The sequence below is a fragment of the Lynx rufus genome, unplaced genomic scaffold (genome assembly GCF_022079265.1).
Source record: "Lynx rufus isolate CCGP_SWC_20201006 ecotype Redwood Valley unplaced genomic scaffold, mLynRuf1.p SCAF_45, whole genome shotgun sequence".
In the NCBI taxonomy this organism is placed as follows: domain Eukaryota; kingdom Metazoa; phylum Chordata; class Mammalia; order Carnivora; family Felidae; genus Lynx; species Lynx rufus.
The window spans coordinates 1,339,345-1,362,936 of record NW_025814862.1 but is presented as its reverse complement, the minus strand read 5'-3'; the positions used below and the strand labels follow the sequence as shown (position 1 = coordinate 1,362,936).

Here is a 23,592-nt window from a genome sequence, read left to right as displayed (position 1 = left end):
AGAGACTCTTAATGATAGAGAACAAACTATGGGTTGATGGAGGGAGGTTGGTGGGAGATAGGCTAGAAGGGTGATGGGTACTAAGGAGGGCACCTGTTGTGAGGAGCACTGGGTTTTATATGTAAGTGATGAATCACTGAATTATACTCCTGAAACCAATACTGCACTGTATGTTAACTAAAATTTAAATTAAAAAAAAGAATAAAGTTGGAGGAATCACACTACACGGCCAAGTGATTTTTGGCAAAGATGCAAAAGGAATTCAATGCAGAAAGGACCCAACAAATAATGCTGGAATGACTGGATATCCACATGTAAAAAAATGAACCTCAAGCTTAACTTCATACATTGTTGGATGCCGGACCATAGATTTATAAAGGTAAAATGTAAAACTATAAAACTTTTAGAAGGAATCCAGAAAGAATCTTTGACCTAGGATTAGGCACAGAGTTCTTCTAAACACCAAAACACAATCCATAAGAGAAAAGTTTATGACGTGGACTTGATCAAAATGAAAACTTTTAATCTGCAAATGGTGCTATTAGGAGAATAAAAAGACAAGCTCCACACTGGGAAAATATACTTGCAAATCCCATATAAAACAAAGGGCTTGAATTCAGACTGTTTAAAGAACAAAACTTGGGCGACTGGGTGGCTCAGTCGGTTGAGCAGCCGACTTCAGCTCAGGTCACGATCTCGTGGTCCGTGAGTTCGAGCCCCGCATCAGGCTCTGTGCTGACAGCTCAGAGCCTGAGCCTGCTTTGGATTCTGTTTCCCTCTCTCTCCCTGCCCCTTCCCTGCTTACACTCTGTCTCTCTCGAAAATAAATAAACATTAAAAAAAATAAAGAACAAAACTTAACACTGAAAAACCAAATAACCCAAATAAAAAAGGGGTGAAAGATTTAGAGACTCTTCACCAAAGAGGATATATGGATGGCAGGTAAGCACAAGAAAAGTTGTTTAACATCATTACCCATCAGGGAAATGCAAATTAAAACCACAATGACATCCTGCTATACACTTATTAGAATGGCTAAAATTAAAAATACCATTAATACCAAGTGCTAGTGAAGATGTAGAGCAACTAGGATTCTCTCACACTGCTGGTAGGAATGCAAAATGGTACAGCCACTCTGGAAAACAAAGTTTATCAGCTTCTTAAACAGTTAAACATACATATAACAAATGGTTCAGCAACTGCTAGGTATGTTCAAACAAAAATCTGGTCACAAACGTTTATAGCAGCTATATTCATAGGCACCCCAAACTGAAAGCAATCCAAATGTCCTTCGATCTGCATATCCAAGCAGATATGCAAACTGTTGTACACTCATACAACAGAGCACTATTCAGCAATAAAAGAGAACAAACTATTGATGCACACAACAACTTGGATAAATCTCAAAGGTGTGAAAGAAGCCAGGTCTCAAAAGATTACACAGTATGTGATACCTTTCACATGACATTCTTGGAAAGGCAAAACTAGAATGATAGTGATAAATGACAGATGGTGACTGTCAAGGGTACAGGAGCTACAAATGTAAAGGGCAGCTTGCACAAGTCAGTTTCACAGTGTCAGGGAACTGTTCTGTACCCCAACTATGGTGGTTACTTACATGAATCTAGGCATGTGTGAAATTCCTAGTACTGTACATCCTCACAAAAGGCCAATTTTACTGTATAGTAATTAAAAAGAAGGGGGGAAGAAGGGAAAAAAAGTATTAAAAATTAGGTCCAAGATTCACCCATGCTGTTGGATAAGCATTAATTTCCACTGTGACAAGGTATTCCACTGTACGACAGTACCACAGCCCTTTTACTGATGGGTGTCTGGACTGCTCTGAGATCTTTGCTACTGGAAACTGTGCTGTTTTGTGCATTCTTGCATATGTCTCCTGATACATGTGAGCTGAGTTTCTTCAGGGCTCAGAACCAGGAGTGGAAACACCTTCTAACACGTACTGCTTTCCAAGAGGAACAAAACATTCCCAACAGGGCATATAAGAGACCCAGCTGCTCGACATTCTCATCAAGGCTGATTAGGAGAGCTAGATCCCCACTGCTCTGCAGGAGGAAAGGGGCAGTACACAGCAGCCAGACTGTGCTTCCTTGATGATTGATGAGGCTGCAGTCCTGCCTTAGACTCACGGGGCTATCTCTCCTCTTGCTGAAGGACCATTCAAGTGCTTTGCTGAGTTTTCTATCAGGTTGTTATCAGGAGTTTTTCTTTTATTGTATGTTCTCCATGCTAGTTTCTGTTGGTTCTGTATGTTGCAAATGTCATCTCTGCTTGTAGCTTCCCTTTTTCTCATCTTAGTATGATAAAGTTCTTAAGTTTAACATAGTCCTATTTTGCAAGTTTTTCACAAATGGTCTATATATTTTTGCAACTGACTTAAGCATTCACAAATATATTCTTCTTTTAAACGTAAACTCTAAAAACATTATAGTTTTAACTTTTATATTTAAATCTTTACAGAGTATAGGATAGGGGTCCAATTTTAACTTTCACCCACATGGGTAATCAATTGTCCCAACATTATTTACTGAAAAGTCTATTACTTCCATCTGCACAGCCAGATGTTACAAGTTAAGTTTTTTACATATGTGTGGGCATATTTTAGGGTTCTTTGCTCTACTGTTATGGTCCGTTTTTCTATTCCTTGCACAAACCACCATGTCTTAATTTAATTTTATAATTATTCTAGATCAGAGTAAGTACCTTGTCATCCCAAAACCTACTCTCACATCTTGGGTGATCTATTATTTGTGTTAGCAGCATCTTCACTATTCTTGGCCTTTTATCTTTTTGATTTAAAATTTATTCTTTTTGAAAAATTTTAAATGTTATTTATTTAATTTTGAGAGGGAGAGTGAGAGACAGAGAGAGAGAGAGAGAGGAAGGGGCAGAGAGAGAAGGAGATAGAGAATTCCAAGCAGGCTCCGCACTGTCAACACAGAGCCTGATACAGGGCTCAAACTCAGGAAACGCGAGGTCATGAACTGAGCTGAAACCAAGAGTTGGATGCTTAACTGACTGAGCCATCCAGGCACCCCTGATTTAAAATTTAAAATCTTCCTGTCAAGTTTCATAAGTAAACAAATAGAGTGTTTTAGGGTATTGCAATGAATTTGAGTGATGTGGGTAAAACTAATGTCTTTCAAGATGATGTGATCATTCATGAATTTACATCAAGTTGTTTATAATGGTTGAGTGGACAGATTGTAGAAGTTTGCTCTTTCATTTATTTGTCTTCTGATTTTCTTTAGTAACCATGTCTACTTGTTGAATATATATAAATTCATTCCAGTAAGCTTATAATTCATATTTTTATTTTATTTTTAATTTTTAATTTTTTGATTTTTTAAAAAATATTTTTTTAATGTTTATTTATTTTTGAGAGACAGAGACAGAGACAGAGCACAAGCAGGGGAGGGGCAGAGAGAGAGGGAGACACAGAGCTCAGGCTCTAGGCTCTGAGCTGTCAGCGCAGAGCCTGACACGGGGCTCGAACCCATGAACCGTGAGATCATGACCTAAGCCAAAGTCAGACGCTTAACCCACTGAGCCACCCAGGCGCTCCAATAATTCACATTTAGAAAAAAAGTTTATTTATTTGAGAGAGAGAACGAGCAGGGGAGGGACAGAGAGAGAGGGGGACAGAGGATACAAAGCAGCTTCTATGCTAACAGCAGAAAGCCCAATGCATGGCTCAAACTCGAGCCATGTGAGATTATGACCTGGGCAAAAATTAGATGCTTTAACCAACTGAGTCACCCAGGTGCCCCAAGCTTATAATTCACATTAACTGTCACTAGTTATATTGTTTTTATTTACTTTAAGAAATATATTTAGTATTGTCTTTATACTTTTTAAAAAACAATTTTTTTAACGTTTATTTATTATTGAGAGAGAAAGAGCACGAGCGGGGGAGGGGCAGAGAAAGAGGGAGACACAGAATCTGAAGCAGGCTCCAGGCTCTGAGCTGTCGGCACAGAGCCTGACGCGGGGCTCGGACTCACAAACTGTGAGATCATGACCTGAGCTGAAGTTGGACGCTTAACCGACTGAGCCACCCGGGTGCCCCTATACTTTTTAATACACTCATTTTTTATATATACTTAAAAAAACCTTTTTTCAAGTTCATTTATTTTGAAAGAGAGACCAAGCAGGGTAGAGACAGAGAGAAAGATGGGAGAGAGAATCCCAAGCAGGCCCACACTGCCAGAGCAGAGCCCTGACCTGAGCCGAAATCAAGAGTTGGATGATTAACCAACTGAGCCACCCAGGAACCCCTTATGTATACTTCTTAATATACTCATTTTTTAAAAAAGCTTGGCCCCTCAACACAGGGCCCAAACTCACAATCCTGAGACCAAGACCTGAGCTGAAATCAAGAGTCAGATGCTTAATGACTGAGCTATCCAGGCACCCCTCGTATATTCATTTTTTAAGCTAATTGTTCTATTAATTACCTGGAGAGGTATGTTAAGATCTCCCCATATGGTGAATTTGCCTGGGTCTTCTTGCAGATTTGTCACTTTTTGCCTGACATATTTTGAAGCTCTATTATTAGGTATATACAAGTTCAGAATTATCTTTCTGGTGAACTGAGTATTTCATCATTCTATACAGTAGTCCCCCACATCTGTGGGTAATACATTCTAAGATCTCCCCGTAGGGGTTTGAAACCACAAACAGTACCAAATCCTATTTTTTGTTATTTTTTCCTGCACATACATACCTATGATAAACTTTATTTTTTTTTTCATTAAAAAAATTTTTTTTAATGTTTATTTATTATTGAGAAACACAGAGATGAGCAGGGGAGGGGGCAGAGAAAGGGGGAGACACAGAATCCGAAGCAGGCTCCAGGCTCTGAGCTGTCAGCACAGAGCGCAACGCAGGGCTCGAACCCACAAACTGTGAGATCATGACCTGAACCGAAGTCGGTCACCTAATCAACTGAGCTACCCAGGTGCCCCTGATAAACTTTATTTTATAAACCCCAGGCACACTAAGAGATTAATAACAATAACTAATAATAACATAGAACAATTATATCATAAATGAAAGTTAGTGAATTCGGTTTCTCGCTCTCAAAATATCTTATTGTACTGGACTCAGCCTTCATCTTGTGATGAAGTAAGATGATAAAATGCCTAGGTGATGAGATGAAGTGAGGTGAATGATGTAGGCATTGTGACACAGTGTTAGGCTACTACTCTACTTCTGACACACTGTCTGCTTTCAGACGGACCATGGTTAACCATGATCACTGAAACCATAGGACATGACATCACAGGTAAGTGGGGGACTACTGTACCGGCTCTTTTTACTTCAACAATGGTTTTTACCTTAAAGTCTATTTTGTATGATACAAATAAAGACCTTATAGTATATACATATAAACAAAATGTCATAGTATATTAACATACGTCAGTATAATACCAGAATTTTTAGGTTTGCATTTGCCTACCTTTATTTTTTTATTTCCAACTTCTCATTAACCTTATGTTATACACTCTGAGTCACATCATCCCATATCCTTTGGCTTCTACTGAAGCTGCTCAGAAGTCTGCTAATTCATATTTCTTTATAGGTAATCTATCTTCTCTCTGGGTGCTTAAAAAAGTTTTTGTTTTTGTTTTTGTTTTTTGATGTCCCACAGTTTTGCTATAACGTGTGTAACGGTGGTTTTAAAAAATTAATCCTCCTAGGGTGCCTGGGTGGCTCAGTTGGTCGAGCTTCTGACTCTTGGTTTCAGCTCAGGTCAAGATCTTGCAGTTCATGGATTTGAGCCACACACTAGGCTCTGTGCTGACAGCATGGAGCCTGCTTGGGATTCTCTCTCTCCCTACCTCTCTGCCCCTACCCTGCTCACACACTCTCTCTCAAAACAATAACTTTAAAAAAAAAAACCTTAAAAAAATTAATCCTCCTTGGGATTTGCTGGTCTCCTGAATTTGAGAACTAAACTATCAGTTCTGTTAAAATCTCCATCATTTTCCCTCCAAACAGTGTCTCATTCCCTGTTCTCTCTGAGGCTCTGATTAGGTCTTCCTTGAACCTGTGCACCTCTTAAACTCTTTCACATTTTCCATCTGTGTGTCTTGGCTACATTCTTACAATTTCTTCACATCTATCTTTCCATTCATTTATTCTCTAATGCCACTAAACCCATTTAGAGTTTACTTCAAATCCAACTATGTAAATTTATTTTTATTTATCAAAGTTATCTGGCATTTTAAAAAATCTTCTTGATATTGTTTTTGGTACTTTTTTTTTTAATTTTTTTTTTTCAACGTTTATTTATTTTTGGGACAGAGAGAGACAGAGCATGAACGGGGGAGGGGCAGAGAGAGAGGGAGACACAGAATCGGAAACAGGCTCCAGGCTCTGAGCCATCAGCCCAGAGCCCGACGCGGGGCTCGAACTCACGGACCGCGAGATCGTGACCTGGCTGAAGTCGGACGCCCAACCGACTGCGCCACCCAGGCGCCCCTGTTTTTGGTACTTAAACACATTACATTCAATTTTATATTCTGTGCCTGATAATTCCAATACCCATAGTCCCTTTAGGCAGATCTGAGTCTACCCTGTTTTATTGCTAGTTCTTACTAATAGAACCTTGTTTCCTTATGCATTTTGTCAATATTTTTACTATTAGCTCATTATTTCTTGGAATGTTATCTCAGAATTCTCTGAAGCCTTGCTACAAGGCAGGCTCTTCTTCCTCCTTTTTTTTTTTCTTAATGTTTACTTATTTTTGAGAGAGAGAGAGAGCATGAGCAGAGGAGGGACAGAGAAAGAGGGAGACACAGAATCCAAAGCAGGCTCCAGGCTCTGAGCTGTCAGCACAGAGCCCTACGCAGCGCTTGAACTCACGAACTGTGAGATCATGACCTGAGCCGAACTTGGACGCTCAACCAACTGAGCTGTCCAGACACCCCTGATAATGAATTTTAAAGTGGAGATAAATGCTGAATGTGACCATACTGAAGCACATTTTATTACTTCCAAGGTGTCTGTCCTTGCTGTTGTTTCTGCCTAGAATGTTCTTCCTACCCAAGCTCCTACTCATCATACTTCTACATTACATCTCCAGCAAATCTTCCCTAATACATGCCCAGATTTAATTTTCTTGACATTTGCTTTCAAACTTTTGTTCATGATTTCAAGAGTTTAACATACTTGGGACATAGTAGCCCCTAATGAATATTAGTTCCCTTTCTTAGCAGTGAGGTTAAAGAACAATGCAGGCCAGAGCAGCAAGAGGAAGGACAGTGTCCTGGAAAAAGCAGGATTTAGGTTGGGTTAGAAGATACAGGTAGGTCTGAAGATACAGAACACAGTGAGAAGACTGGCTACATGTCTGAGGAGCAGCCAATAAGGCTGGGCAGATAAGGTGAGACAAAACTGTAATGAAAAGTGAACATCAGGCAGGTGCTTGAATCTGACTGAGTTTAGCAGCTACCCTCAGCATACCCTCACCTGTGCTCACTAAAGACTGAGTTATCCAGAACAATCTTCTCCAGCAGCTCAATCAGTTCATTAGGCAGATCAGCTGTCATGAAGGCCTTGACAGTGACTGAGACCTCTTCAGGATCCTGTGTTTCTGACAATGCTGTCTGTACCACCTGGTTTTAAAAATCATTTGAAAGAACTTGGTTAGTTAAGTCAATTCAAGACTATCCTTGAAGTTAAACAGAAGAGAAGGATACCTCCATGGTAGTCTGAAACAGACATAGGAGAACATAGGAGATTTCTCAAGGCAAAAAGAGAAGGTTGTCTAAAGGCATTAGTTTCAGGGATTCTGTTTGCTTTATTTTGACAATTAGTTTTTCTCTAATTGGGGTTAGACTCATCTCTGCCCCAATGACCATACTGTAAATTTACTCCAAAGCCAGTAAGAGTGCACTAAATAGGTAGCTGAAATGCATGTTTGCTTTCATCTTTGTTTGTTTGTTTGTTTTTTTTTTGGTCACTGTTCATAGCAAAATGGCTTCCATTTCTGTAATGAAGACACCACTCTTTTTTTTTAAATGTACTTTTTTTTTCTTTTTTAAATGTTTGTTTATTTTTGAGAGGGAGAGAGTGCAAACGAGGGAGGGGCAGAGAGAGGGGGACAGAGAGCCAGAAGCAGACTCTGCACTGACAGCAGTGAGCCCTACGAAGGGCTTGAATTCCCAAACCACAGGATCATAACCTCCTAAGTCTGATGCTCAACTGACTGAGCCATGAGCCACCCAGGCACCCATGAAGACACCATTCTAATGAAGGTCTTGCTAGCCTAGAGCACCACACTGCTGAGGTCCAGCCCACTTCCAGGCATGAAGTAGAATGTACCCTGCACTACAGAGCCCTCAGAAACACGCCCTTAGAGAAAGACTGACAAAAGCCTGGCCATACACCCCTCATCCAATTATGGGTGTCTCACCTACAAGAAAACTCACAACTGGGGGAAAAGACGTTTCTTTCTTTCTTTTTTTTCCTTTTAATGTTTATTTATTTATTTTGAGGGAGAGAGAGCATGAGCAGGGGAAGGGCAGAGAGAGGGGGTGAAAGAATCCTAAGCAGGCTCCGCGCTCTTAGCACAGAGCCCGATGTGGGGCTCCAACTCATGAACGATGAGATCATGACCTGAGCTGAAATCTAGTCAGATGCTTAAATGACTGAGCCACCAAGGTGCCCTGAAAAGACATTTTTCTAAAAAGTACACTTCCCAAATAACAGCAGGCTAGATGGCCAGCTTGTTCTCCTTGTGTTTTGTGCCAGGGGCCTTTGGTGACTTCGGGATCAGTTTTGCCAAGTTTCTGGTGTTCATCAGGGGTAGGGAATAGCAATGCATTAATGAGAGAGAACAGACAGCTCAGAGAAGGTATGACATAGCTAATATGACATCTCTGGCCACAAACTTTCACCCTGCAAACAGGAGGGCTGCAATGGAACCAGAATCAAAGTCAGCCCAGTTCACCTTGCAAGTGGCCACTGTATACTAAATGGCACCATAAAATACAAAAGTTCTTCTGAGGAGTTTATAACAATCCTAACAGTTATGCAGAGGAGTTTGAGAAAAGGGGCTATCAGAGAGATAATTAAAAGGGTATACTTGAGGGAAAGGAGAAGTGTGACAGCACACAGAATTCACCCAGAGTAGGAAGTACCATTTCCTGCCATCATGGTATCTGCCCATTCTTAAAAACCTTAAGAGTACTTTAAATACACACTGGTTGTTTTAAGGGCAAAAATATATTTCTACCACCTATTTGAGTCAACAGGATGCCTAACCTAAGTTACCTCAGGAAGTTGCTTTTTCTAAGTAAACTTTCCATAATAAGCTTCTACTACAGACCAAAAAGCAGTCTGCCACTGCCATCATGTGGTCCCTCTAATTAGAGAGGCACAGGAGGTGAATGCCTCCAGGAGGCGGCTATGAATATTCAGTCACAGCAGATATAATGAGAGCACCAGCAGCTTCACAGACACAGGGAGACCAAAAGGTACCTGCTGGCTTCAGTTCAGTGCAGTGTTAAAGCTGCTCATCCCTGTGCCAATGCAACATGACCTACAAGACATGCCAGGTCAACACCTGGAGAAACACCTGTTGTCTGTGAATTTGTAGATCTCTAGCAGAATCTAAACCTACTCTGTCCCAGGCCCTTTGCTGCTCAATGTCTTTGTCAAGTCTCAATGAATCTGAGAGATGGGTAAGTCCAAAGTTGATATAATAAGATCCAAAATAACACAGGCTTCTATCCATCTAAAAGTGTTCCAAAATAAAGTTAATTAAGAAAAGGATAATGGCACAGACATGAGGAACAGTGGACAGAAAACAAGAAGGTGAATTCAGTGGAGATACAGGTGAAGCCCAACAAGTGCACCTAGTGGTTGGTAATGCATACAAAGGAGTTGGGGCACTTTAGCTGATCCACTCAGGACTGGAGCCCACTTGTTGGGGCCAGGATATTGTTCCTACTTTGATCTTAGCCCACTTCCAAATAGTGTGCCCAGCAGACGGTGAGGATGGTGAAGTACCACCTGCTACCCGAAGCTTCAGGAAGCCCAGTGAAGCCTGCCAGGCTGCACCCAGGAAGAGCCCTGGCCTTGGCATTGTGCCCCAGCTCCGAGAAGGTGCTGGATGGTCACAAGGGTGCAGGGGTTCCTCAACAAAGGCAGATCTAGCTGAGACAACCTTGAGAGCCACTTACCTTGTGTCAATGGGGACTGAGCTAAAAAAATACTAAGGATCCAGCATGCAGTCATGCCATTAGATATTCCTTTTACTGGGGTAGCACATTCCCACTTTGGAGATCAGGGCCAACTCTACTCTAATCAATGAACAACTCCAGAGAAGATTCACAAGATTGTCTGGTCATGCATCTAAAGATGTTTCAGACATAACGTCACAACTAGTCACTTTGGCCACATGATAATGAGAAGGCAAAACACATGCATGCATATATACACTCCCATTTCCATTCCTCACCTGGTCAATCAGCTGTCGCCTGGAAGGGTTGGTCTCCTCAAGGACATGAGCCCAGAGCTCTGGATCTTTCCTGCGCACCAGGTAACGGGCCTCACTTTTGAACAGAGAATTCTCATTGCAAACCTGAAATGAGCATACTAGTGTGTGTAACGCAAACAGCCAACCAATGGACATTATGTGGGGGACCCACTCCAGTCAGTTCCCTCTGTCCCTGACACTTGTTTGGTGTCAGTTGGAACCCAAGCGAGTAATAGGACTTCGACACAGGATGAGCAGCATCCCAAAGGGGTGACAATGAACTCCTCAGAGCAATATGTTACCTCAAAACATGAGTTTCTCAGTTTACAACAACTTAAGAGTGGGTATGGGTGTGTGGCAGCTCCTCTCAACATCAACCTGTTGCCCTAAAGTGGTGCTGCTCAGAACTTTCTGAGACAATAAAAATGTTCTAGGTCTATGCTACGGAATGCAGTGTAGGAAAGAGAAACTAAGTTTTTAATTTTTAGCTAATTTAAATTTAAATAGTCACCATCTCTAAAGTGTTATCAGAATATCCCAGAACTGGTATAAAACAGCATATATGCTACAGTATTTCAAGGCCTATAAACTTTCTTTTTTTATTTTTAGAGGGAGAGGGAGAGGGGGAGAGAGAGAGTGCACACATGCACAAGTTGGGGAGAGGGGTAGAGGGAGAGAGAGAATCCTAAGCAGACTCCACACTTAGCACAGAGCCTGACATGGGGCTTCATCTCACAACCCTGGAATCATGACCTGAGCCAAAATCATGAGTTGGATACTTAACCGACTGAGCCACTCAGGCATCCCAAGGCCTATAAACTTTAAAATATGCTTTTATTGATCGAACTTGAGACCCTTTTTTTAGTGCTCTAATACATCTCCAAGAAACCAAACACCCACTTGGACATTTCAATGTGTGAGACACTTGCTAAGGCCTGGTGGGAATCAGACTGGCTGGGTACCAGATGCCAGGCACAAGGCTAAGTACTGCGTGTGTGTCCATGGGCTGTTCACACATGCATGGCATGAGGCCAAGAGCAGGCCTACTCTGGCCTGCACTAAAATCTTACTTCTCCTTCTGACACATCAGACCTTAATGAACATTTTTTTTCTTGTCTGAATTCTGCCTTACTAAAAGGCGATGTCTACTGTGTATCACCAGATAGGACAGATGGGTGCAAAGATCCCTGAGAGGTCACTGAACTGAGCTTTAATAAAAAGGTGGTAAATTCAGCCAAAATGTGGCTTATGGTATCAAACTAAAGTCCCAACTTCACACAAACCTGCTCCCTCGAGGCAGGTGCTATGTCAACCCAGCTTGCCACTTGCATGGCCAGTGTCAAAAGCCAGAGCAGGATGAGAAACTGTTGCACTGCTCTTGAGTTTTGGGTCTGTATGCTTGACTCTCCTTCCCTGGTTGCTGAGTTTCTACCATGTTGTCAGATATTCTGAGATGCTCAGGGCAAACAGACCAACTGCCTATGGATCTTACAGTCAAACAAACATTGGGTACACCTACATGAGATTTCTGGAGTTTTAGGTCACTATTTGATACTTAACTAACTGAATACATGTAGATGCAAGCCAGGACTGAGGAAAGTAGACCTGGGGGGTTGTTCCAAAGAGGGGCCAGAAAGAGCTCTGAGGTTGGGAAGAGTTGGTGAGGGCACGTGTAAGAAGCTGCCCTAAAAAGAAGAGCAGGTAGTGCAAGGGCAAATGGGACAGAGGCATCCAGGATAGAAAGGCAAGAGGGGAGGCAGTCAGACTGGCGAGGACAGGGTTGCAGTTCACAGAGGACCTCCTGAGTCAGGCTAACAGGTTGAATTCTGCCCTCAGGACATTAGGTAACAAGGAGGACTGCAGCAGAAGGCTGACAGGTCAGACTCAGGGCCAGCCACACCTATAAGTACAATATACAAACAGGGCATAAGCAGGTAGCAAACAAGGCATCTGAATTAAAAAGAAACCAAGTTGTTCATGGAAATGTAACAAATGACCTGCAATTGTGGGGCTCAGAGGAAGCCCTCATGAGCCCCCACAGAGCCTGCATTTGAAGCCAGAGCAAAACCTGGCAGTTAAGTCTATCTGCTGCCTACCTTGATGAGCTCAAGGTCACACTGCCCCCGCTCATAGGCAACGCAGGCCAGATGTGGGTCCCGCTTCTCACAGTAGCGGCCCACCACGCGGCTGTCATAGTAAGCATTTTCTCTCAGGAAGCGCTCAGGGCTGTTGTTGCTGTCGATGTAGATCTTGGCAAGAGCATTGTGAGTGGCAGGCTCTTCACAGCCTTCGTGACTCCGGGACTCCAGCCAGGGAAGAAGCAGCTTTAGCCTTTGAAAGAAGGAAGAACACCTTAAGCGTCTCAAAACTAACATTCAAAACCTCCAGGGCAGACCCTGAACTGTGAAGGTTGCTTCTAGAAACAAACAAAAATCTCATTCCATTAACCTCAGGTTGTTCTAGGGACCAAGACAGACTTGAGTTCCAAACTGATTTCAATTGTTAAGTTTTTCCCAAAGATCTGCAATACCAATAGCAAGTAACTCACTACTGGATCTAAGATTTGTTACAAGAAAGACCAGCTACAGAGACAGTCAGTCTTGGGGCCTGGAGGCTAACTGAAAAGGGCTCTCAGGAAATTAGTCATAGGCTTAACCACAAACACTAGAACCCAGGGGCAAGAGAAGATACCGAGCTAGGATCCCTTACCTGTTTCTTTTTTCTACTTCAGCCACCAGCTCATCAGTGGAGAACTGTCCTCTCACCACCATGATTAAGTTTTTAATTACTTCCTCAGAACAATCCACATCAAGCAGCCCTCCAACCACAGCAGGGATCCGGCTAGGGTTGACCTAGAATGGTCAAGGTGGTGACTTCAGTGCTGCAGGCACAGGTCACTGATACAAGTCCCCAAAGATTTGGACAATGTGGCTGTCTGAAAGGGCTCCTGTGGTAGATGGAATGCAAACTGTGAAGCTCTAGTCCCTAATGTGACTGTATTGGAAGAATGGCCTGGAAGGAGATAATTATGGTTCAGTAAGGTCAAAACGGTAGGGCCCTAATCAGAGAAAAGGCCATATAAAAAACACAGTGAGAAGCTGGCCATTTGCAAGCCAAGGAGAGTGGTCTCAGGAAGAACCAACCCAAGGTGGTAGGGTCAGCACCTTGATCTTGGATGTCTATATTCTAGAATTGTTAGCAATAAATATCTATTGCTTAAGCCACCCAGTCTGTGGTATTCTGCTATGGCAGCCCAAGCTTAGATACCACCAGTCTCAGATACATTCAGGGGTCAGAGGCAGCCTCTCAGGTATAGACTATTACCAGCAACCAAGGCACAAAGGCAGCCGGGTGTCACCTGGGAGCCGGCAGTGATGGTCTCAGCAGTACCTTCTGAACGTAGATTTCGATGTACTTCTGCAGGTTGTTGCGGTATAAGTACAGGACGAGGTCATGTACAAAGTCAAACCGATCACACACGATGATGAGAGGAAGCTGGTCTGTGAGCTTGGCCTCCTGTGTAATGGAAAGCACAGAACAAGGCAGGCAGTGAAGACCCCACAGAGCTAGATTGCAGGCACCATGAATCAGCACAGAGATGGCACTGCTTCTGTTAGCAGAGTGGCCCCAAGGAGACTCAAGGGTGAGACTTTGTTCTAGACATGCTGTTGTTTTAAGGTACATGTATTTGCTTTTGGGGATAAGGTGTTTGTCTTGGGAAACAAGTAACAGAAAGATAGTACTATTTGGTTAAAGAAGAAAAGAGCTCTGCTAAATTTGGCAATAACATTCCAAATTAGTCCAAAAGCCATTATCTTTTGGGTTAAGACAAGCAGCTCACTCATTATGTATAAATCTGACCCAGACCAGGCACCAGAAAGAGGACCACTTTTGAGAACACTTGCTGGTAAGGGCTGCGTTTCTGGACAAGCTGCCATACTCTATGGAACATCGGCTGCCTGTGCAGGGCATTGCTGCCTACCCTGCAGTCCACCACAATAATGCCTCCCCTCATTTGGCCATACCTACATGACACTTCTCAGGTTCTCTTGCACCCTTGCAGTTCTGGGCGTGGCCATGTGTTTCCTCCAGTGGAATGAGAATTGAAATGGCACATGCCACCTGCAGCCTCACCCATAAAAACCACCTATGCCAGGGGCGCCTGGGTGGCTCACTCAGTTGAGCATCGGACTTCGGCTCAGGTCATGATCTCACAGTCTATGAGTTCAAGCCCCGCGTCTGGCTGTGCTGACAGCTCCGAGCCTGGAGCCTGCTTTGGATTCTGTGTTTCCCTCTCTCTCTGACCCTCCCCCATTCGTGCTCTGTCTCTCTCTGTCTCAAAAATAAACATTAAAAAATTTTTTTTAAAAACCACCTATACCAGCTTCTCTGAATTTTCCTTCCTTCCAGTTGACTAGGAAGGCAACACTCAAGGTGGTAGGCTGAAGATGGCAAAATAGCCATCAGCCTAGTCCTTGAAAGATGGTGGGAAAGCCACCCACTTACCTCTACATCCACCCTAATCTGTGCATCAGGAAGAAATACACTTCTTGCTTTTTATGCCACTAGCACTGAGTAGCTTATTTGTTTCTGTAGACTTTCCCAACCTAATTAACAGGGGCACAGTTGGGATGTTGCTGAAACATAATGCATCGATAAACTAACTCCCTCTATTCACACAACAGATAATTAAGAGTACAGCCTCAAGGGCTGTAAAATGAGCAGTGGACTCCTATAAGAATTTTAGGCCAAAGTAGAGCTCTGCATTAAGGATCCAGGGAACACTGGTAGAGACAAAGCCAGCTTTCCAACTCTTGGGCAGCTGGCTGATGGTTTGCTCAAGGAAGGAGGCGATGCCAGGACACACTCACCTTCAGAAAATTCTTCACCCGCTCTGCATTGTAGCAATTACTCTCCCGGCATATCCTCTCCACCTCCTTGATCTGTCCCGTCTTACAGGCAGCCTGAATGTATTTCAAGTGCACATCTGGATCTTGGCTGAAGTTCACAATTGAGCCCAGGAAGTAGAAGAGGCCTGCAAAGAGAGACTGTTCCATCTTATGCCCTCATAATATCCACCTGCTTTCTCCACAGTCACAGGCCACTTGCCCTTGGCAGCCCAGCCCACAACAACAGTGCTTCAGTCTCCCAGCACCCATTACCCACTCACAACTTACAAAATCTATGTGAAGTTCTTTTGCTTTGGCATCTCCTCCAAATAGCTGGTCAGATTTCCATCAAATTTGGGAGGGATGTTCTTGTGTGAAATACTGTGTGCATATGGAATCCATCTGGGGGGGGGCGCCAGGCATACCCTAGGTGGTTATCTTCAAGAATAATTCAAATAGGCAACTTAAGAGGGCTGTGTGACTGCTGCTCTAAAAATAAATGCCAGGGACAGGAAAGCAGAGGCTTCCAATGGGAGCCTCCAAACAGAGTCTGCTCCCTGACATTGAGCTGATGGCACACATGGAGCCACTGCAGACTGGGGTGCATGGTGAGTCACAGAGCAACACTGTTCATCAGAAGCTAACCATCTCCTAACTGTCACAGGAGCTGGCCAGGAGGTACTGGTGACAACAGCAAGACAAGATACACCAGAGAAGACCACTTTCCCTGAGGAGGAGGTCATCGGTTATAACCTGAGGAAGGAACCAGAACCCTGAAGGCAGACAGTTCCCACTAACCTTACTCTATTGCCATCTCCCCGCCCAGTGCAACCTAATTCCTGCTGCAGCCTTTCCTGCAATGGCGTCTTGTGACAAGGGCAGCTCCCTGAAGGCAGCTCTTGCCTTCACTTCTCTAACATCCCAAACTCACTGGGCACAGGGCAGTGGCTTAACACCTCACTGGACAAATGCTCTGCTTCTATCGCTGCCCCAGCCTGTCCCCAACAGACCCTCATCTGGGAAAGCCATCCTCCTACCAGCAAATTCTTGGTGTGATGCCCACAAGAGGGCAGGAAGCCAACCACAATCAGGCCAGCCAGCCTAGCAGCCACACATTGCTCAGCCACCATGGGACTGTTACTCAGGGGAAGCCAAAGGGGCCACCCCTCAGAACCATGCATTCTAGTGCCACTGGCTCAGGCTTATTGGTGAACTCTACAGCAGACTGTGTGACAGATGCTCAGTTCTACAGAGGCTCCAGGGACACATGGGGGATTCTAAGTGTCCCCACCCCAATGCCAACCAACTAAATGCTTCCTTTGCAAATGCCAAAAAAGCTACCTAAGCTGGGTAACACACTAGACAGCAGAAATCTTCTGCCATTGACCAACACATTGGCTTGGCTTGAAGGAAGTCTGTGAGGTTGGGCAGGCAGACATCAACACCTGAGCAGAAGGTGCAGTCGGCTGGAGGGTGTGAAGTTTACCTTCGTAACTCTTGAAGGATTCAAAGAGCTCCACCAGGGACTGTGTGCCCAGCTGCTCATGGTACTTGGAGGCTACCTGCACACAGAGCTGAAGGTTCTGTCTGATGCTGGCAGACAGCAAAGCATGAAGACACGCCAAAGAATCCTCCACTGACAAGGAGCCAAAGAAGCTGACGAGCCACTAGGAAGCAAGGAAGAGTTAATCCACAACTAAGTACCATCCTAGATGTTTCCAACACTGGCAAAATAACTGGATCAATTTTTCCCACTGAATGTCAAAAATATAAAGAATTTTCACTTAAAAGGACTGTGGTAAAAAAGTAAGAGCTGGGAGTAAACTCAGGATAACTAACCTTAATAGTCATCAAGCTGTCACACACCCTGCAAAACCCCACAGGTGATACTAAAACTTATTCTGTAAATGTAAATGTAATACCTATTAGCTTCTGCTAATACTTTCAGACAATCCTGCTAGAGCTGTCAATGTTAATAGGTTTTCTCTGTTAGGCTAAGTCAAAGGTAGAAAATGGAAAGAAAGAGGTAACGTGGGTCCAGATGCATGGGTGAGCAAGTGAAGCTTGTGTGTGGGTTGAATGAAAACTGTGTATAGTAGTGATGAGGCTCATGCACAGGGAATACACATGCCACAGTCCCACAACCATGGACACAGGAAATTTCAGGAGCATGTGACCCTAATGACAGATGTGTGCCAATCACAACAGGAGTGCCCCAAGGGTGCACCATACCTCGGGACTGAGGAGGTGAGTGTGGACCACAGCCCTCTTGATGTCATACAGGTCAGTGTAGTGCTCCAGTGCACGCTGCAGGAGGCCTGCCTTTTCACAGAGCTGGGCGATGTGGGCCCGATCATAATGGGTAAACATCTGATTTCCAAGAATGGCATCTGCAACCTATGAAATGGTGACATCAGGAAGAAAAACTGAACAGTGGCAATAACTTTTTAAGAACAGCTGCTCAACACCCCCATGACACAGCTCCAGAACAGTGTTCATGAAACAGAAGGGCTTCAAAAGGTCTAGATCCTTGCCCACCTCTGAGCAGAGCCCTAGCCATCCTTCCAAGTCACCTGGGCCTCTTCGAACAAGGCTCTGTCCTCCTAGGTGCAGAGTCAGATGTGTATAATAAGGCTGAGGCCTTGCCCTAAAGCATGTTACTGGGATCAGTCCAGGCTATTGTTCCGACTTTTCAGCCATCACATTTGTACAGTTTTCTGTGGCAAGGTCATGGTCAATGTGAGGGCGTGAGTCTACGAAGGCCTCCTTCGTTAATGAGCTCAATCCTTGGACTAGCAACAGTCATGATTAGACCTGGAAGTAATAAATCCTACTGGTGTTCACAAAATTTCTCCACTTGGTTAAAGGCAGAATTAGGTGTGAGTGGGGATGTCTGAAAAACAACTAACCCTCCTGGAAAGAATTTTGATGAGGCTTAATATCATCTTTAAATAAGCAACCTCTGGACTAAGAATGAGTGGGTCAACAACCAAACTTGACTCTCAGTATCTAATAAGTAGCTAGTCTTTTTTTTTTTTTTTTTTAATTTTTTTTTTTCAACGTTTATTTATTTTTGGGACAGAGAGAGACAGAGCATGAACGGGGGAGGGGCAGAGAGAGAGGGAGACACAGAATCGGAAACAGGCTCCAGGCTCTGAGCCATCAGCCCAGAGCCTGATGCGGGGCTCGAACTCACGGACCGGACCGCGAGATCGTGACCTGGCTGAAGTCGGACGCTTAACCGACTGCGCCACCCAGGCGCCCCAATAAGTAGCTAGTCTTGATGAGACACACACTCTTTCCCATTTCTTCCAGGATATGGAGCACAAACCAAGTACATGGTGACCACAGACCTAGCCTAATACCATGTTGTTCCAGGATAATGTACATTCTGGGCTCTCTGTAGAGGAAATCCACACCAAGTGCTGAGAGCAGGGTTTTGTAATATCTGATGCTTATCTGATGCCCCCACCCTTTGTTTCCTTAAGACTTGTCCTTACTATCCTCTTTTTTAAAAAAGGTTCCCCCTTATTATAGTAATAGTGCAGTTTAGAGAACTCAAAAAACACGGAAGGGCCAAGAAAGAAAATATCATCCAGCCTCTGAGATCCAGAGAGAACTGCCCCAATGTTTTGGGCATTGTGCCCATTTAGCCTACCCTGCTTTAGGGTTTGGGCTCTTCTTAGGGTCTATCTGTTCAGTTCCTGAATGGTGCTTAGTTTCTGTTTCAAAGCTTGCTAATTAATTAATTAAAGTTTATTTATCTTGAGAGAAGGGAGAGAGGGAATCCCAAGCAAGCTTTGTGCTCCAGCAGAGAGCCCAATGGGGGGGCTCGAACTCACCATGAGATCATAACCTGAGCTGAAATCAAGAGTCAGACAGTTGGGGTGCCTGGGTGGCTCAGTCGGTTAAGCATCCGACTTTGGCTCAAGTCATGATCTCACAGTTTGTGAGTTTGAGCCCCGCGTCAGGCTCTGTGCTGACAGCTTAGAGCCTAGAGTCTGCTTGAAATTCTATGTCTCCCTCTTTCTCTCCTCCTCCCCTGCTCATGCTCTGTCTCTCTCTCCTTCAAAAATAAATAAAAACATTAAAAAAAAAAAGAGTCAGACACTTAACCAACTGAGCCACCCAGGCACCCCTTTCCAAGCTCATTTATTAAAAACTATCATCACACATAATCATCTGGTCATAAGAGTTCAACAGAACAGCAAACAGCAAATTAATAACACTTTTGTTTCCTAGAGGTGGGATATGACCCACACAACAGCAGCTAACTTGTGGATTTGAATAACCTGAAATCACAGAACAATATAATTAACAATTATTGTTTCCTAATCAAAAAACAATATATGATTATAAACAAAAAGAAATCGGAAGACAAGTGAGTAAAGAACAAAGTGAATGACAATCCTGTCTACTCAGACAACTGTGGTTAACAGCTTGATGTGAATTTTTCAAACTCCTTTCCTGCATACATATCCAAAATTAACCAAAAAAAGAAAAGGAATATACATGTGATTTAAATCACAGCCCTCCCGCCAATTTTCAGGTCAAGAAATGCACTGCCACAATGAGATACCACTTCACACTCATTTAGGATAGCTATTTTTTTCCAACTTATTTATTTTTGAGAGAGAGAAAGAGCTAGACTAGAGGAGGGGCAGAGGGAGGGGGACAGATGATCTGAAGCTGGCTCTGCGCTGACAACAGAGAGCCTGATGTGGGGCTTGAACTCTCAAGCCACGAGATCATGACCTGAGCCAAAGTTACATGCTTAACTGACTGAGCCACCCAGGTGCCCCATATAGCTATTATTATTATTTTTTTAATGTTTATTTATTTTTGAGAGAGAGAGACAGAGCATGAGCAGGGAAGGGGCAGAAAGGGAGACACAGAATCTAAAGCAGGCTTCAGGCTCTGAGCTGTCAGCAGAGAGCCCAACATGGGGCTCAAACGCATGAACCATGAGATAATGACCTGAGCTGAAGTCAGATGCTAAACCTACTGAGCCACCTAGGTGCCCCTAGATATTATTCTTTTTTAAATATACACAGAAAATAACAAGTGTTGGCAAGGATATGAAGAAATTGGAATACTCATATATTGTGGTGGGAATATAAAATGGTGTAATGCTTGAAATATAGTATGGTGGTACTGCAACAAGTTACATACAGAATTACCATATAATTTGGCAATTCCACTTCTGGATGTATGCCCCAAAGAGCTGAACACAGGAACTCAAACTGATACCTGTACACCAATACTCCTAGCAGCTCTATCTGCAACAGTTACAGGGTGAAAGCAACCCAGTGTCATCAACAAATAAACAGGTACAGAAAATGTGGCATACACATATGATGGAATATTATTCAGACATAAAAAGGAATGAAATTCTGATGTATGTCACAACATGGATGAATCCTGAAGACAATATACTAAGTGAACAAGCCAGAAAAAAGGACAAATATCATATGATTCTACTTATATGAAGTATCTAAAATAGGCAAATTCATAGAAACAGTAAGTGAAACAGGAGTTACCAAGGGCTGAGGGAGGGAATGAGGAGTTACTGCTTAATGGATACAGATTTTCTGTTCATGATTATAAAAAGTTCTGGAAATATACAGTGGTAATGGTTGCACAATATTGTGAATGTACTTAAGGCCACTAAATCATGCACTTAAAAATGGTTAAAATGGTAGGGGTCCCTGGGTGGCTCAGTTGGGTAAGCATCTGACTCTTGATTTTGGCTCAGGTCATGATCTCACAGTTAGTGGGATCAAGTCCCACGTTGGGCTCTGAGCTGATAGCGTGGAATCTGCTTGGGATTCTCTCTCCTGCTCACGTTCTCACTCTCTCACTCTCTCAAAATAAATCAACATTTTTAAAAAACTTCAAAAAAATGGCTAAAATGGTAAATTTTGTTATGTGCACTTTACCACAATGAAGAAAAGAAAAATGAAAAGAAAAGATGTCCCAGGTGCAAAAGTCTCTATGAAAGTTTTGCACCATGGATTCTAGAACTTTCTTGCAGGAAAGTCTTAGAGAGTGCCCCCTGAGGCATGAGCACATCCCAGCCCAAAGCCACTGTGTTCAGGTGTGCAAGTCCCACAGAGAAATAAAACAGGCGCTCTGTCCTATGGTTAGAGCCTAGAAATGTCACTTGCCTGGGGTGCGTGAATCAGGTTCATCTCCAACAGGCGCGTCTGGAGGTGCCCCTCAGCTGGGCGATTATTTTTCAAGGCATCCAACAAGAAGGAGGTACACTGCTGAATTAAACTGTTTTCCATGAAAACGTCTACAATCTGAAACAGATTGAAAGCCACATATTTACCCAAAGGAAACTATTTTATTTTCCTATTCAGATAGCTCCTGAAATTGAATCTCATTTAGAAATTCAACCATTAGTTCCTTCCTTTGCATTTTCTCTCTCTTTTTTTTTTTTTAGTTTTTATTTTAGTTTTTTAGTAATCTCTACACCCAATGTGGGGCTCAAACTCACAACCCCGAGATCAGGAGTCGCATGCTCTGCTGACTGAGCCAGCCAGTTGTCCTGCATTTTCTCATATTATCAAAATTCAAGTAATTCATAGCCATTACTTTTTAGGTAATTTTGTGAAATTATTATCACCCATATCATCCTCACCAACAGGGCATTTTTACTCAAGTAAATCAAAGGAAGTACTTTGAAGGGATTCAAGCAATCTTAACAATCTGTTACTTAATCAAATCCTAGAGGCAGTCAATACCTGGTGTCTAGCCCTTATACTCTCATTATTCAGGCACAGTTAGGAAATTGCAAACACTGACTTAGACATCGATCATTAAAGTTAAATAGAAGTTGAAGAATAAGACTTAGTAAGAAGTGATATATAGGTAATGAAGTTACTGATTGTGTAACTGTTTCCATATTTAAAGTACAGGAGAAAGTTTTTATTAAAAATACTTTAGAAATATGAAATATAAACCAGATGTAATCTGGAGTCTTCTTTCCCCTTGGTATCTATGTAAATTTGGCTCAAACCCTTTCAACATGATCTCCAAACTACCTGCAAATTCCACTATGTATCAACCCAGTATGAATGCACTTATATCTATACAAGCTGTCGGTTTTGCCTTGCTTCAAACTTTGTTACATATCTCTCTGTATTACCCAGAGCCCATTGTACCCAGTTTACTGAAGGTAACCTGACATGTGTTTATGTCTACACACTAAGTGTGTTATGCTAAAATAATGGTCTCATGTTCACCTAACTCCAGGTGAGCCAAACACCCACAGGATGAAAGTCTACAGACCTGAGAGCACTTACCGTAACCAGTACACAGAGAGAGTTCAGGTGGCCTTAGTCAGCAGAGGATAGTGAAGTGGGCTACCGTTTTAAAATGACATCCTCGCTCCCCGCCACCAACCACCACACAAAAGAAATAACATTCTCACAACCTGACAGATGAATCCTCTAAAATACTTCAAAACAAAGGTAAGTGACAGTATTCAAATAATAAAAGAATAGAAGACAAAATACATCAGATTTTTTAGACTGGAAGACACTGGTAAGAGAAAAACAAATAAAAAGGCATCTTCTTGACAATTATACAAAGCCATAAAAAGCTATCCCAAACAACTCATGCTCACCTGGTCAATATTGGCCAATGGCTCCTCATCTCGCACTAGCATTTGAGAAAACTGCAGGCCCTGGTCTGGACTGATTCTCATCACACTCCTCAGTAAAAAGATCCAGTCTGGGGTATAGCCAACCTAGAGGCAAGGGAACACCCATCAAAAAAATAAACAAAACACCTTGAGTATTTAAGAAAAAAAGCTCCCATCCTTTGTTTTAAACCTGTGTTTACAAAGAAATGAGCAGTATTAGCATGCGTATGTGCAGGATCTCTGCCAAATACAACATCCACTTCAAGGCGCTGCCATGTATGCAGAGACACAATCAACTACACAAACAGCCTGGACCATAAAGAAGTCATCCAAACCAGTGTGCAAGCTCTGACTAAACCCAACACATCGTCCAGTGAGCTTTGGGCACAAGCTGCAGTGGAAGCCCGCCAAAACATGGATTTAACACACAGACGGTGCTGAGGGGCACGAGGGAGAAGGGAGAAAAAGAAAAAAATTACAGGAAAATCCCCAAGTGGAAGGGAACTGGAAGGACTGTAAAAATAAGACAGGAAAATAAAAAA

General features: G+C 43.0%; 1 protein-coding gene across 1 annotated transcript in view; it reads right to left on the bottom strand.

Moving 5' to 3' along the window:
* Positions 1-23,592, bottom strand: part of CLTCL1 (clathrin heavy chain like 1) — a 98,300-nt gene that overhangs the window by 28,937 nt on the left and 45,771 nt on the right. Inside the window, exons 10-19 of the mRNA XM_047098226.1 lie at positions 23,033-23,155; positions 21,567-21,704; positions 17,632-17,796; positions 16,886-17,066; positions 15,382-15,545; positions 13,901-14,026; positions 13,220-13,362; positions 12,607-12,841; positions 10,493-10,615; positions 7,498-7,643 (exon numbers count right to left, since the gene is read on the bottom strand). Of these exons, the coding sequence (XP_046954182.1) occupies positions 7,498-7,643; positions 10,493-10,615; positions 12,607-12,841; positions 13,220-13,362; positions 13,901-14,026; positions 15,382-15,545; positions 16,886-17,066; positions 17,632-17,796; positions 21,567-21,704; positions 23,033-23,155 (1,544 nt within the window). The remainder of the gene's footprint in view (positions 1-7,497; positions 7,644-10,492; positions 10,616-12,606; positions 12,842-13,219; positions 13,363-13,900; positions 14,027-15,381; positions 15,546-16,885; positions 17,067-17,631; positions 17,797-21,566; positions 21,705-23,032; positions 23,156-23,592) is intronic.